The sequence below is a fragment of the Dipteris shenzhenensis genome, chromosome 18 (assembly GCF_047967505.1).
Source record: "Dipteris shenzhenensis isolate YYH24624 ecotype China chromosome 18, Dip_SZ_1.0, whole genome shotgun sequence".
Lineage (NCBI taxonomy): Eukaryota > Viridiplantae > Streptophyta > Polypodiopsida > Gleicheniales > Dipteridaceae > Dipteris > Dipteris shenzhenensis.
This window is the reverse complement of record NC_141613.1, coordinates 46,055,690-46,072,824: the sequence shown is the minus strand read 5'-3', so window position 1 is coordinate 46,072,824 and position 17,135 is coordinate 46,055,690. Positions and strand designations below refer to the sequence as shown.

Below are 17,135 nucleotides of genomic sequence, written 5' to 3'. Positions count from 1 at the left end.
GGTGTGCAAAACATGCTAAAGAGAGAGCTTAGTTAGCGTGGACCACTCAATCCATTGCTCAAGGACACATCATTATATAATTATAATCAAACTCTCGAGTATCTTTTAATAAATGTTGCTTTGTATTTGAATCTCCAATCTTACCATGGCATTAAAACTCTTGATTGCTTAAACTCTTCCTATATCTTTATCGATAATTATGATTCATGGAGGAGTCTGGACAATTGTGAGGTGAGAAATGTTCTAGTTCTTAAAAAGTAAACTAAACGAATTGCACTTCGTGCTTGAATCTTGACTTTTCAAAATTGAAAGTAATGTCTTAACTCTTTGTTAGAATGTGAATTCTAGAAACCAAGATCCAGATCCAAGGACATGGACTAAGACTCAAGAGGAATTGATGACTTCCTCAACTTCATAAGACAATTAAAAAAGTGATGCTCTTAGAGTGATGACTTGCTCAGCTTCCAAAAGGCACAATTAAAAAAGTTAAAAACATGATAGTAACTGAAGAAGGGTCCCAAGAAACAAATAAGCAAACAATCAAGCATGCAAACAGACACGCGCGCGCGCACACACAAGCAAGAGAAAATGAAACTTTATGAAGGCCTAAAATTAGGGACACTATTCCTCATTGCACTGTCAATTTGGAAGGCTTTCTTGGAGGAACAGCAGCACATAAAATAAGACAGGAAGGCTGCCTTCACTCAAAAAGATGACTCTAGAGCCCTAACAGTGGGTGACTTACCTGCTCTGCTGCCAGAAAAAGTGGTTGGTACTTGAAACGCCAAAGCAATTTGTCAGCAGACAACCAATCTAAACAACACACAAATCCATAGCATGCGAACTTGAGAGGCAGCAAGTTTCGTCCATTTCTTGACAAAAGGCTAAGCACTTTTGATGTTAGACACATTACAAAAAAAGGTGAAGTTTTCTTTTGGCAACCCATACACTATACAGCTCATTCAAAAACTACTGTCAAGGTAGGTTGGCTCTGCTTGCAATCCTTTGGTGTAGCACATTCCCAAGAGAAATAATTCATATTTACCTCTATGGACCCGAGTATCGACCTGCTCCAAACTTAGCCTACAGAAATCAAACCTGTAGGGGAAAAAGTATATCCTCAGGAATCCAATATCTTGTCCAGCTCTTAATATGTAAGCATATGAACGGGCAAAATACCATTTCAATATTTACAATTGCCAGTATACCACTCTGCTGTAAAATGCTTTGAATCACAACTTTGCAAGGGGTCCTGTGCTGGACCCTTCGGCTTGATCAGGACAATCCATCACATAGAGCCAAGGTTGTTTTTCTTGTGATGGTAGAATCAGCACTTGCAGGGGACTTCCTTAAATGGTTACCGTGCAGTGTCCATCTCCAAGCATATTGTCAAGTCCAGCTCATTGAGCTGACCCAACCTGTGAAGTAAACGATCACTCCACCATTTGTAGGGTTCAGATTTAGACCGCTCTGCTTCTTTCTTCATTAGTTCCCACACACCTGGACCTTGCAAGGGCAACGTTTCAAAAATCATACTCAATGCCAATGTGAGGCCTGGGTCCTCGAGCCATTCGGCAACCATTGTCCATTCTCTCACCAAAGACAAACGATCTGAATTGCTTAAAACAATCTGTCCCTCGCATGCCTTCCATACTACTGTTCTTATGATGTCGGCCAACTCACTCTTCTTCCAGCATTGACACCTTAAGACTACAGGTAGAGCAGTGTGTGTTATAAACCCTTGAAGGATTTCTTTCGCATCTGTGTACAGAGTGAGAACCCTCGTCAACAGCATCCACTTATGTGCCAGTGTTTCTCTCGTGGACAAATAACCGATGGCTATTCTTGAACCCTCCTTGCAGAACTGCTCCGTGATTTCCCTCCATGCCCTCATCAAAACAGTGCTGGAGAACTTGACGACTGCCATTGAGCTACTTAACAAGCTCTTTGCAGCTAACAAAATAAAAGCTTCTGGGCGTGCCGAGGGAGACAGAAGATGCCAAAGCAAGCTCTCGAAAAGTACAACGTCCTGGGAAGAGTCTAACCTTTCGATCAGGTCGCTCGGAGGTTTTAAACCCAGATTCGAAATCGTAGAACGGATGGCATCCTCCTCTTCGACAGACCATCGGATGGCACACAGATATCGCATGCAAGCATGAGTGCATTCGTTGAAGAGCAGGTGATCGGAGGCATAAATGAGCTCAAGAGCATCGCTTACACTTTTCAACACGTGAGATGAACAAGAGATAGAGGGGAAGGATCGCAAGAGCTCGAAGCATAGGCGGTAAGCTCTACTAGAGCTAAATTCAACGCACTCGAGGGTCAATCGGATGGGGTTACCTGGATCAAGCTGGCTGCACCAGGGCTGGCTGAAGCGTGTGGCGAAGTAAGGAATCTGAGAGAGGAACTGGGAGTTGGCATGAATGATGAGGGCAGAGGGCAGGTCGGATTCTTGCTGATGTCGCTGAGAAACTATTTGAATCGATACATCACAGCAATCCTTGGGGTTGAGGAAGACTGTTTCTTGAACATCAGGCAACTCCATGTTCGTGGATATGGATCTCAGAGTGATGAAAGAGGATGATCGATACTACTACAGATCCACAGGATAACTGAAGGACTGATGATCGATGCTACCACAGATCCACAGGATAACTGAAGGACTGATGATGATTCTACGACCAAGAACCGTTCATCAACTACCCACAAACACCAGATTGCAAGACGGAATTATGATCGAGACGAATCTAAAAGTGTGATGCTGGAATCCGTCAAACAAATCAGAACTTCTCACCAGCGACCACTCGCATGTTCCTGTTTTTGTGTACGTGTGTATGTGTTGTATTATATATGTGCATCTTCCATGCACTCACATATGCATCCCTGTTTATGTGTTGTCCACCACTTCATGTGCGGTGCACCGCTTCATGTGCGTGTGCACGGCTTCATGTGTGTGCATCTGTGTGCACACATATGCTTGCATGTATGTGTGTAGACCCCTTGCTTATGCTTGTGTTAGGTATGCATGTGCATGTGCATGTGTATTTGTGTGCTTACATGTGTATGTATGTGTGTGCACCTCATGCCTATGTGTATAGCTGTGTGCTTATGTGTGTATGTATCTGTGTGCACCTCGTGCCTATGTGTATAGATGTGCATGTGTACGTGTATGTGTGGTCTATGTATGTATTTATGTCGAGGCTTTTTTACATGGCAATGCTAGAAAATTAGACACATTTGAGTTTGGGACAAAAAGTTAGGCGACCATGGCATTCCAATATTTAAAAAAAAATCTATGTTGATCGTCTTTTGATTGATAAATCCAAATTGGGTCATGTAGCATATCAAAACAAATGGCAAGACATGATTTAGATTTTTCACATGTTTGTCGCGCCATTTAGTAAAGTTACACACATCAAAATAAGGCTTTTATGAAGCTATGGATAAATTTATCCACTAAGTTAAGAGCATGATCACCCATTTTAGGCTATCATTTCTCAAGGGTAAGGATGGTAGGACAGACCACTTAGGCACTCCTTTTTCAAAGCCCCGATCAATCCACCAAATTCGTGTTTATCTTTGAATCTTCTTCTCCTTTAATAAAACAATGGTAACTTTTGTAGAGAGAACTCAAATAGCTAATTCTTTTATGATTGTCTAATCCATATGCTTTATGTGTAGCCTTTCTAGGAGTACACCATAGCACAAGATAATCTTTAATGAAATAAGGATCAATATATCATATGAGCAAATCCTATGGAAGTACTCCAATGTGCCTTCATGGTGATTCTATTGCAAACAATTATAAATGCAATTGCAAAAATCATGAAAGATTGTTTGTCCCTACTTTTAATTCATGTCCTAATATTCAATTGATATGTAAATAAGGGAAATCCCTTTTAAACAAGGTGGGATCCCCACTAAGGCCTTGCCTTTTGGAATGTCATTATAGGTGTAAGTGCAAAGTAGCTTGATAAATATTTCCAATAACTTGGAAGGAAAGGGAAAGATAAAAAGCAAGTGAACATGAATGAATATGGGGAAAGGTAGATGAGTGAAAAAGAGGAGAGGAAAGAGGTGAAAGAGGGGATGGGGGACATGGCCATTTTGGCAAGAGACTCTCATAGGTGGCGTCATGCAAGCTAAAAGACAAAATAATTCACTACCCCTCATGTAAGGCCAAAAACTTAATCCACACAAAGTGACAAAGTCACTTAAGACCCTCACAAAGAGACAAAATTCTAAACTTAAAACTAATTTCAAATGACCTAAACTACCACTAATCCTATCACTAAGCACTTGTTAACATGGTCAACTTGACTAAAGGGTAGTACTAAGAGACAAAGAGAGATGGGTATTTCTCTCTAGAGATGGTGGCTCTCTTTGTCTCTTGAGAGAAATACCCAACAAAAGACATAAGCACTTAAGATCTCTGAAGAGGACAAAAATCTGACCCTAACAACACATCGGAAAGCCCTTCATACCACTATGCCCACACCTCCCATCACTCAACTATCTCCCTTCACTTAGCTACCCTCCATCACTCATACCCCTTCATGCCATATCCATACCCAGTACACTAGGCAGACATGATCCCAGCAGAGGAATGGGAGCATATCATCATGAAGATTCAGTGGCTCCATGCACAAGAGATGGAACATGCTTGCTTCATACTGGAGAAATAGAGAAAGATAGAGACCCTACGATAGGGTGTCCTCATAGCCAAAATAGTGGTAGTTGATCTCCACAGAGGGAGCCCCAGGTAGCAGTCTTGTTGTGGAAGAGAGGATTGCCCCAATGGAGACAATCATCAAGGAGCCTCTAAGTGGTGGATGTTGTGAAATAGGGACCTACAAAATGAGGAGACCTCCAAGTGGGTGGATGTGAAAAGGGGACCTATGAAGGCAACCATTTCTACCACTTTACTTGTGCAGCAATATAGAATCAGTAAGGCTCTCAACTTTAGGTTCTGCAGAGTCACATGCACCAATTTAGCTATTTAAGATGACACCACCTTTTTTACCTCATGTTTGGGGTATTGAGAATGCATGTGCATCAGATGAGATCCTACCAGAGATTGGCCTCTTGTGATAGCTTCAAAGACAGTCAGGCCTGAATAGTAGTAGTGTGCAAATGCACATCCCTACAAGAACCACCTAGATAGTTACATTGACAAGGACCTCACTCCTCCATAGCTAGAGGAAATGCAATGCGAGGGCCTATTGCCACACCCACATAGGGATGCAGGGTATATGAGACCCACAGGTCAAGGCATTAGCCTCTGAGATGTGAGACTATATGTTTAGAGGTAGGAAATTTCTTGGGATTATACACAGGGAGTGAAAAAGATATTGTTTTTTATACAAAGACTCGTCAAAGCATTGATTGCCCACTACCACCAGTCCATGGATATATCTAGGAGTTTATCAATTGAGATGAGCAAGGAGGGTGGGCTAGTACGTGGATCAGGTGGAGCATAGGAATGATCACCACATGAAGAGTCATGGCCCACATGCTAGATTTATCTAGATCCAAATCAAGAGCACCTCCTCTTTAGATATTTCTATTGTGGTCTATTACTTTCCTCCAAAGATGTCATATTTTGCTAGCGACCTTCGGGAAGATAGAGAGACATCTCCATGTAGTATCTTATAGTAGGACATCATGGATTTTTTGAATCGTTAGGAGGTCCTCCTTCTTGGAGACTTCAATGCTAGGACTGCTAGTTGCCACGTACTAGTCGTCAATTTTTAGCATGGCTTGATTATGTTGCCTCCCATAGATATACACAAGGAAAATTCTCACTAGTATCTGTAGATCATTGATCCCTTTTCACCTCATATGGGCACACCTTTTTTTGATACGGGGAGGATGCATGCTGTTCATATACAATGGTCTAGAGAGATGGTCATCCTTTGGTGGGCTCACTTGTTTGCCCTTGGATGAGGGACTAGTGTAGTTGACTATATTATGAGATCCCTTGACTTCATCTCAAATCATCATTCCCCAACGACCCCCTAGAGCTGATCATACCTACCTGTTCTTTAGCCTAACCATCCCCCTACCACCATAGAGCACATCACGTCCCACTTACACTACTTTCTAGAAGACTCATTTTGACCATACACCAGCCCTTGCCACGTGCCTCTCCCATATGCTTGAGGGCCTCAACAATATCCTAGTTTTGGAGGATAGAATTGCATTTATCACCCATTCCTTACATGGTGTTGCCATCCAACCTTTCTTTCATACCATGGGATCCACTTGTCCACCACCTGTTGGATTTCCCAAGAAATATCTGGTACGATGATGAATGTAATGCCTTGTTCCATTAGCTTAGATTCAAGTCCAAACATCGTCTTTTGAGTGTGATTTATACTACATGAGAATACCATAGCCTCATACTTAGAATAAGAGAGACTTTATATGTCAGAATGAGGAAGAACTACTCACATTCTATTTAGTAACAAATCCAAGGATTTTTTGTTGAAGTTTCTCAAGGAAGGTTCCGTCCCTATCACTCCAAAAAAGGGCCTCTTGGATTAGTCCCTTAAGATTTGTGATTAGCAAACCATCCAATGGGAAGGCTTGGGCATTAAAAGAATGGAGGATTCCATACAAGGCTCTCATTGTGGAGAGTCCTCCCTTCATCCCCATTAGGCTCCCACTTGCATCCCTCTTGCCCCCACCACCTCCTGGGGCATTCACTCCCCCCCTTTACTTTTGGTGGGTCCCCATAGCCTCCTTCCTCTCTTGGTAGGCCCCCTAGTTCACGAGTTTTTTTTCCCTCCAAAAAAATCAAAATTTTCCAAAAGTGATACCACCACCACAAACACCTCCCAAGAGTCTGCCCAAACTATCTCCATTGACTCCCCACCTTCCTTTCGGCCTCTTCCTCTACTCAACCTACCCCAAGCCTCCACCCAACTACTTCCTCCTCTCAGCCTCCTGCCCTAAACCTCTTTCTCCTCCCAACCTCTTTGTCTTTGCTTGCTCCCATTCTTTCCACAATGGTGAAGCACTCCCCTTTCCCTAGGCCAAAGCTATCAATTCAATCTTGTGTGGGTCATATTTTGAAGGACGATAGAGATGTTTGGCTCCTTCAAGAGTTTAGGATAATGTCCTAGGTCACAATGCAACCATCTGCAATAGGTCCATTCAAGGTTTCTAGAAAGAATAGAGCAAAGAAAGAGAAGCATTGGAAGGGTATCATTCTTGGGTTTTGTAATACAAGAAAAGGAATAAAGGTGAAGGTTCAGCGCGTGTACATGGCTCGAGACATGAACTTGGACCCTGCAAGTCGAACTTGCTTTCCTTCACATTGTATCCCTCTTTTACATCACCTTTTTTTTCATTATGTCACTTCATGTGTGCATTCTAATGATTGTATGTGCATATGTGTTTTGAGAGAGGGTGTGTTGTGGTAGGAGAGAGAGAGAGATTGAGAGAGAGGGGGAGGGGTGTTAGGGGGAGAGACTAGAGGGGAGGGAATGAGGGAGGGGAAAAAATTACATCAAAGAGAAGTGCATATGGAAGCCTCTGTCCTATTCCTCTCCCTAACTTGTATAGTCCAGAATGACCTCTTCCTGATCCATTCTCTATAGATGCATTTAGATTGAATATGAGATCACATATTCAATCATCAATGAAGTTGATTTTGGTTCAAAATCTATGGGTGTTAGTTGGTTCATGCCCTGCATTATATTTATTTATTTTGTCAAAACAGTCTTCATCCACTGAACAACGGCCATGTTTGCATGCAAAGACCTAGCAAAGCAATTTCTTGATAATATTCTATACCCAATGTGGGATGCTAGGGAGGGTTTGTAAAAGGTTTCGATGTATACTTACTAAAGAAAGTATAGTAATAAGATATCAAGTAGTGTGGAGTATTTCCTACATGATAAATGCTTACAGACATCGGAAAAATAATCATGGCACATGGATACCTATGGATTATGATGCAGTGGACACCATAGAGGTAGAGATACATATGCCTAATGGGGAAATCCAATATCTTGAGGTCATAGTAGATAGTTGGAACTTGAAGCACATTCGAGAATACATTGTTGTCACCTTTGATGATAGTGAATTTTTCTTTGCACTGAATGGGAAGATAGTGAGAATACGACTGGAAGGAACATCAATGCTTCGACAAATAAAAGCCTCCTTGTAACTTGGCCATTCATACTGGTATTGAATAAATGTAATAGCTTTTGAAGTGTGATGTCATTTGTACTGGACAATGAGTCTATACTTAATAAAATTAGTAGAGTTTGAAGTGTGTTGTAATAGTTTTGAATATATGATATAGTTTTTAAAGTGTATTGTAATAGCTTTTCAATAAATGTAATAGTTTTAGAAGTTTATTGTAATAGTTTTTGAATAAATGTAATAGCTTTTGAAGTAATAGTTTTGAAAATATGATATAGTTTTTTTAGTGTGTTGTAATAGCTTTTGAATAAATGTAATAGTTTTGGAAGTGTGTTGTAATAGTTTTTAAATAAATGTAATGGTTTTTGTTAAGTGTGTCATTTGTACTAACACACAAAAAGTAGTAGTTTTTTTTTTTCACAAATTTTGGATTCTGTGCAATGAGGCCACATTATCTTTATGAATCTTTTAAAATGTTGATTGCTTTTGGCAACAATGTTGTGCTAAATTATCCTCATGCTTTATAGTATCTAATCATGGTGATGGATTTGAAATAGATCTATTAAAAAATATGCCAATATATTACATTAGTAGAATTTTAAGGGTCTTTAAAGAGTCTGAAGTCAACTATATAAAGGGCCATCGGTATGAACATATCCTTTATTGTGCTCACCTCCTAAACACAACCTCTCCCTACTCTTGCTATCTTCCACAAACCTCCTCCAATGGCCACACCCTGCGAGGCATACCATGACTTCGGTGCTTCTACTCATTATTCGAGTAGAGAGGCGTAATTGTATGAGATTTTTGATCACAAGATAGATGTCATTACACAGTCCACAATCACGTGGATCTTTTCAGAGATGCAGTAGATTACATTAGAGAGAAAATTAAGCCTTACATGATCTAGCTAGACATAGATAGAGTAAAATGGGTTCCTGTCAATCTCCTCATCGAATGTTGCTAGGGTGATAGTGTTTTTAGGCATAGGTTGTAGAGAATTTGTAAATTTTTAGTCCAAAAAATTTGTAGATCAAACTTTCAAAATATTCATAGCTTGAGGAATGCAAGGCTTGCATGTGTGAAAAATAGGACAAGGTGTTCTAGGAATGCACATCTTATTGCACCTATTAGACATATGGTATTGGACATATGGCCATCTCATGAATGGAAAGCTACTATGCTATGATTGCAGAAGTGATGCCAATTATAGGAAAATTGCACTTGATAGATAGTTACACAAGATTTAAGTTTTATGCACTATACAAGGATGAGATGTCAGAAGGTGATGAAATTTTTTCTAGATATAGTCATTTTAGTAGTTTGTGGAAGAACTTCTTCAATAATGTAAAGATACTTTAAAAAGTAAGAATGGGAGTATGTAGTATATGCACAAACCACAAGAGTCAACGACAAAGGGTATCAACATCAAGCAAACAAGGTACCAACTTTAAAATCTATACAAAGAATTTATGTATTTTTAATAACTTCTGTGTTTTTATATGGAAATCAAATCTTAAGCATCGTAAAGAGAAACAAGCTTAATAATGCCCCAAGTTGGCAAAGCATAGAAGAAAGGGCTTGAATAATCTAAACAAGAATCTTGGGATCTTTTAGGATGAAAATAAAACCTACTCTTTACACTTACAACCTCATATCCTCTATCTTGTCCATCCAACTATCATTTCTCTCATCAACTCTCGTACAATCTTTTTTTTTTTTTTTCATACCACTCTTCTACCATGACCATTATTCTAGTGCTCCATGGTGAGACTGCTCTCAACGGAAGCAAGAATGGAAGAGGGAGAGAGAGAAACAGAGAGCCACACAAGTTTTGGTGGGTGCAGAACCACCCTAATCTTCTTTTTCATTCATTTATATATGTGTTTGAGTATTGTACATAACCGGGGTAAAGGCACAGTGACCTTTAACCTCCACAATCTCCCACTTAAGGGACAATGTGCCTTTAAGGGAGAACAAATAGTGAGCATACTATCCAATGCCCATCACAGCTGACTAGGTAGACTCTTTGTTAGCATATCTGCAGGGTTATCATATGTATGAAACTTGACAAGCTCTATGCGCTTGTCCTCAAGTACCTCCCTGATGAAATGGTACCTGACCTCAATGTGTTTGGTCTTTACATGAAAGACCAGATTCCATGCTAGCTGAATATAGCACTCATGGAATCATTATGCAATGTCGGTACACCTGTATGAATCCCCAAATCTCACACTAGCCGATCAAGCCATATAGCCTCCTTGCAACCCTCTGTGGCTGCAACCACATACTCAGCCTCTGTGGTAGACAAAGCAATGCACTTCTGTGCGCGAGACATCCACGACACTACACCACCTGCAAAGGTGAACACATAACCAGAAGTGGATCTCCTACTATCCACATGCCCTGCATAGTCTGAATCTGTGTACCCAAGTACACGCATGTCTCCTCTACCAAAGCAAATGCACATCTCCTTGGTACCCTTCATGTACCTCATGATGCACTTAATTGCCTCCCAATGCCTCTTTCCTAGATTAGCCATATACCGGCTAACAACTCCCACTGCAAATGCAACGTCTAGCCTAGTAGCTATCATAGCATACATAAGACTCCCAACTGCTGATGCATAAGGAACCTTGGCCATCATGGCCCTTTCCTCATTTGATTTGGGACTATCTGTATGACTCAGTTTCACATATGGAGGCAATGGAGTACTCATTGCCTTCCCCCCCTCCATATTGAAATGCTGCAATACTTTTGTAACATACTCCTTCTGTGAAAGCCAAAGGAGTTTCCTACTCCGATCACGCGTGATGCACATACCAAGAATATGACCTGCAAGTCCCAAATCCTTCATATCAAAGGCCTCATGCAACTTGGCCTTTAATGCATCTAGCTCATAAGTATTCTTGCTAGCCAATAGCATATCATCCACATATAGTGCTAGGATTATCAGGCTATTATCCTTAGCCCTTTTAGTGTAGAGGCAGTGATCAATTTCACTCCTTCTAAAACCTTGGGACCGAATGAAAGCATCAAACTTTTGATACCACTTGCATTGATCCTCGCGAATCATAGCCTCTCTGTAGCAAGAAGGCTCCCCGCAATCAGTAAGCATCACATAGTCTACCCCTGGAACAAACCTATCAGGCGGTCTAGACACTCTAGATGATCTTCTCAAGGGCATTTCAGCTTGCTGTCCCACCTGCATATCAGCCACATTTGGCTCATCATTTCCACCAATAGATGATCCATCATCTACCCCTGATTGTATACCTGTGGGAGTACTTGGTGGTACCATTTCTTGCACATTTGGTGCATGGACAGCTTGCTATCTATCAACATATGCAGGTGGATTCACATCCTGGAAAGTGATTCTCCTCATTTCCACATCCTCACGGGTGCCTTATGCATCTTCTTCTCATTGAAGACTACATCATGGCTGCGTATGATCTTCTTTGCTTCTGGATCCCAGAGACGATAGCCCATCTCTCCACTTTCACCATAACCTAGAAAGATGCATTTCCTAGACTTAGGATCTAGCTTCTTTCGAAGCTCTTTTGGCACATGTGCATATGCCTCACACCCAAATATACGCAAATGAGAGTAAGAGGGCTTCTTGCCACTCCATGCCTCTTCAGGAATACCACCATCCAAACTCTTACTAGGTGATCTATTGATCACATGCACTGCAGTCTTCATTGCCTCAGTCCAAAAACCACCAGAAAGACTTGCATTGGAAAGCATGCATTGTAGCCTTTCTTGAATGGTACGATTCATCTTTTCTGCAACTGGATTTTGCTCTGGTGGAGTACGAGGGGATGTGAGCTCCCTCTTAATCCCACGTGTATCACAGAAATGCTGAAAGTCATGAGAGAGATACTCTCCACCATTGTCAATCCGTAGGCATTTAAGTGTTCTACCTGACTGATTCTCAACCAAGGCCAGCCATTTCTGAAATACCTGGAACACATCACTCTTCCGAGCTATAGCATAAGCCCACACTTTCCTAGTTGCATCATCAATGAATGTCACATAGTATTCAGCCCCACCTAATGATCGTGTAGGCATAGGACCACATACGTCTAAATGCACCAAATCAAGCTTTTCAAACTCTTTCCTTCCCCTTCTTTTATGGGCTGATTTAGTCTGCTTCCCATAGAGACAGTGCTCACAAAATTCAAAATCAGAGAAACTCAAATGCAGTACATAACCCAAATGGCATAAGAGTTTCATCCCATTTTGGCTCATATGGCCCAACTGACAATGCCATAAAGAAGTGCTTGGCTGCTCGGTTATTGCAACAGACATGAAGAGAACGTCATTGTCACTATCATGTGTGACTACATTAATCTCCTCAATCTTCACTTTTTCTTTGTCCTCCCTTGGACTCTCTTCCTTTTGATTTGCACCCCAATTTGCATTCTTTTTCTTATCCTTTTGCTCTCTTTTCAGCTTGTAGCAATCCTTTTTCATATGGCCCTTCTTGCAACAGTGGTAATACTCAATGTTCCGTGCCCTGGATTTGCTACGAGACTTCCCTCTTTCTTGGGACCTCCCCTTGAATTGTGATTTGCCCCTTTGCACATTTAAGGCTATATCCTACTTGTTGCCGTCCATAGACTTTCGTCTAATCTCCTCGACCAACAAGCTACCCACAACATCATCAAATTTTAGTACTCCATTAGGTGCAGAGTTACTGACAACTGTATGGAAGGTATCCCATGAGGATGGCAATGAACATAAGAGAAATATTGCCTTAGTCTTCGCATCAAAATTCATCTTCTGAGCCTGAAGCTGGCTGAAAATAATATTGAATTCATTCAAGTGAGAAGCAATGGAGACCCCTTCCTTCATCTACAGCTCAAACAACCTCTTCATGAGGTAAACTTTATTAGAGGCAGTTTCCTTTTCATAAGTGGCATACAATTTCTTCCACAAATCTTTCGTAGTCTGCTCATTTACTACTATGAAATAAACTGACTCTGCAAGATGAAGTCTAATAGTAGATTTTGCTAATGCATCCAACTCATTCCAATCATCCTCAGACATATTTGCAGGCTTAGCTTCAATCCATGCCAAGGGTTTAATCTTCTTCTTTTGAATAAGCACATCCCTTATTTGTTCTTTCCATAAGGAAAAGTATGTCCCATCAAACTTTTTAATGCTAAAAAACTCCTTTTCAGACATGGAAGAGGATGCCATGATGCAAACGAAGCGAAAATCCCAAATGCTAGTGCCTACAAGAGAGAATCACACCAAATACTAGGTGCACCCAAATGTGTATGCCACAATAGAGTGAAATATCACCAAAACTCATGTCTCAATGCATCTGACTCATGTGCATATACTATGCATCCATATGAGCAAATCTGGCCCAAAAGAAAATGCCAACTGCAATGGCAATCCAAAATGCTAATAAGTGCCAAATGACTCAAGCATAAACACCGTCCACTGGCATATGCATTAATAATATCTCATCCAAGAGAGCATAGCACTATCAGTGCATCACCTGCAATGTGTCAAAGCTGTCCCTCAGCATAAAATAGCATCCATGTGCAAAGCGTCCATAAAAATAGCATCCCACAAGGCAATTTGGGCCTATCAGCGCATCCAATAAGGACCGCAATGCATCCAAATGGCCTATAAATCATCCACTGCAACCCAATGCACACCACGAATGAGCACACACTGCTCAAACTATAACCAAAGTGATCTGCATAAGGTATGCTCAAGAAATCATCGTCCCACGGTAATGACCGCTACTGAAAATAGAACCTGAGATGCCTCAAAACATGGGTGCCATTGCATAATCAGAGTGTCCCTGATTGCTCTCTCTCTCTCTCTCTCTCTCTCTCTCTCTCTCTCTCTCTATTCATACATATAACTCTATCTCATGGCTAGGTGCATTATTTGTTTCGTTGTACTCTCAACTTCTCTCTCTCTCTCTCTCTCTCTCTTGCATGCTCTAATTGCTATCTATCTCGAGATCACACACACTCTGTCTTGCACAATACAGATATACAAATACCCACACAAATTTAAAATTACAAATATTTATCGCTTTATCATTCATAGACCATAGAGAGCCATCAATCTAGAGGTGCATACTTAATTTTAAAAATCTTAACAATAAATGAAACAACACTTTGTATTATATATGATTTCTGTTCATACACGTAACAATGCCTCATTGCCAAGTGCATTATTGAAGCACTAAGGATCCAAGAAACTGGGATATCATATGAAATACTTGCCATCATGTCTCTACTATCTTTAGAGTATGGGGGGGGCAACAATTCTTACAAAGGATACTTATCTCATTCCTATATCTAACTTTGCGACTATCCAATTCCAACATTAGATCAGGATATCCTTGCCGATGATAAATTGATACCTCGACGATAGGATTATGAGTCCCATCGCATAGATCATCATCTGTTGCTTCCCATTGAAGGTTCTTCCATCTAAACCTTCTATATGTGAAAGTTATGCAGAGATTTTGCCTTCCAATGAAATACTGCAAAATTTGGGATCTATTAATAATACATAGTATCCTGATCATTTTTTATACAAACAAGAATTGTAAGATTTGCTCACCGAAATGTCACATCTAAAGCATTCAATCGACATTGTACTAAATCTTCAGCATGACATGTTCTTGTTGTCCATCCATTGTCAAATAGCTCAGATAGCCAGTCCATTTCTAAGCTCTTGCAAGTGTAAGTAATCTTTGTTTTCCTTAATTGCCTACAACTTGCAAAGAAATCAACAAAGCATGGAAATGGAAGAAACCAGCTCAACCTAGCATTTCTTCCACCATTAGTTGGCTTCATAGCATTTCTCACATCATTAAACAGAAGAGATTCTAATCTACCATACTGTCCTTCTTCATCTGGCACAATGAAAATTGAGTCATAGAAGAAGATCCCATCCTTTTTTAATTTTGAATGTGTGTGACCTTCATACTAAAGACTCTTGATCTCAACATGGAGGACACACAACACCCCAGTTACGCATGTTGTAGGCTCCCACTCTTTGTAAGTAGATGGATATAAGTATGTTAAACAAATACAAGGCATAAGATAGTAGTGCCAATGTCCCCAAATAAATGCAAATACTCTAAAAAGCAAATGAAGTACTAGTACACTTTGAAAAACTTACAATTGGGCCTACAATATGGAAGTCCTACATTCGGATGCACATATATGTTTGCATGGGTAAAGACATGCTGAATATATACTTGTGTCACTATGTTACTGCCAGGAGAAATTTCAAAATCTAAGATCCTTCCCTTCAAATGTTTGAAGATGTCCATTGCATCCTTCTGACCCACTTTGTAGCACCCATGATTAGTGGGTTGCATTGTGATCCAAGAATATTTCCTATAGAGCTAAGGAATCCATTCCCAATGCTCATCCTTAACATTCTTCAATACAACAGACTATAAACTACTTTTGTATCTATCATTTTCTACTTCCATAGTTTCTACCCCTGTACCACTGTCCCTATACCATATGATTAAAATTAGCTCTTTCTACTTCCAAAGACCCTCCAAATTTATGTCTTCTATTCTCTCTTTCTCTATCCCTCTCTTTTTCTTTCATTGCAACAAGTCTCTCTCTCTCTCTCTCTCTCTCCCCTTTAACTAAACCTCTCACAAAAACAAGCAAAATATTATTACAGAAAACATAGAATCTTCTCTCTCTCAGTCTGTCTTCCAAGGTACCCCTCACACAAACAAACATCAAATTTTTTTGACATACTTAGTTACGATATGCTCTCTTCCTACTTTGTTTCTCCACAAATAAAGAAAACATTATCAATATCATATCACTCTCTCTCTCCCTCCCAAAACTCTTTGATTAGGATCTCTTTTTCTTCCTTCTTTCTCAAATACTTCTAAAACCTAGTAGTTTGAAATGCAATCTCTGTCTCTCTCCCTCAATCATCCCCTCAACAAAAGAAAACATAGCAGTTTGAAGTATAATCTCTGTCTCTCTTTTTCCTTCCCCTATCTACCCCTCCTATACTAGCAAATAAGAAAACGACTATTTTCTCTCTCTCTCCCTCACTCGTCCCTCAAACAAATAGAAAAACACAGCAGTTTTAAATATAATCTCTCTCTCTCTCTCTCTCTCTCTCTCTCTCTCTCTCTCTCTCTCTCTCCCTCCCTCTCTCTCTTCCTATATCTATCCCTCCTATACTAATGAAGAAAAAAATGATAATTTTATGTCTCTCTCTCTCCCTAACTCATCCCCTCAAATAGAAAACAACATAGCAGTTCGAAATAATCTCTCTCTCTCTCTCTCTCTCTCTCTCTCTCTCTCTCTTCCTCTATCTATCCCTCCTATACTAGTGAAGAAAAAAATGTTAAAAATCATCTTGTAGTTTTATATATCATCTACCTCAATCTCTCCCTCTTCCCTGTCTCTTGTAACAAACATATAGACAAAGTGTGATACAAAAACGTATCTACTTAATACACACAAAACTTTCAAGACGAAATCACTTCATTACCTGGAAAGTATGTGTTCCTTCTTCTGGAGTTGACACTATATACTCCAAAAGCTAGAGAAAGAGCCGAAAATGATAGAACACCCACTTTTCTCACTCCTTCCAAGCAGATTTAGGTCGCAACTTCAGGAGGTGACTCTCTATACTCCAAAGGTGAGGAAAGAACCGAAAATGAGAGAACACCTGTTTTTCTCACTCCTTCTAAGCAGATTTAGGTCGCAACTTTGGTTTCTAAGAGAGAGTGAAATAAGTAGAGAATACATTGATAGTTCACCAAAAAACCACATTTCTGCGTATCTCAAAACAACTAGGAAGAAAGTGCAAAGCTGCTTCAGTCCATCTCAGAGTGAGTCTCATAGTAAATAGAACCCTTGAAGTGGCATTCTTGGTTAAAGTTTTGATGATGCTCCAGCTCGTGGTTCGTGATTTCAACAAAAGAACTGCGCAAGGTCGTTGTCATAAAT

General features: G+C 40.3%; 1 protein-coding gene across 2 annotated transcripts; it reads right to left on the bottom strand.

Annotated features, from left to right (window-relative positions):
• Positions 1–909: 909 nt before the first annotated feature.
• Positions 910–2,863, bottom strand: LOC147891302 (uncharacterized). 2 transcript variants are annotated; one of them, XM_087389678.1, is made up of 2 exons: positions 2,341–2,780; positions 910–2,112 (listed from the first exon to the last, which is right to left on the bottom strand). In XM_087389678.1, the coding sequence occupies exons 1-2, from the start codon at positions 2,543–2,545 to the stop codon at positions 1,358–1,360; spliced, it is 960 nt and encodes a 319-aa protein (XP_087245804.1). In that variant the 5' UTR covers positions 2,546–2,780; the 3' UTR covers positions 910–1,357. The 2 variants fall into 2 exon arrangements, with proteins under 2 accessions (XP_087245804.1, XP_087245803.1); XM_087389677.1 differs by adding an exon at positions 2,795–2,863 and having other exon boundaries at positions 912–2,675.
• Positions 2,864–17,135: the final 14,272 nt, after the last annotated feature.

Excerpts from the sequence above, each read along its gene's own strand:
- LOC147891302 (XM_087389677.1), bottom strand. The coding sequence starts at position 2,545 with ATGGAGTTGCCTGATGTTCAAGAAACAGTCTTCCTCAACCCCAAGGAT.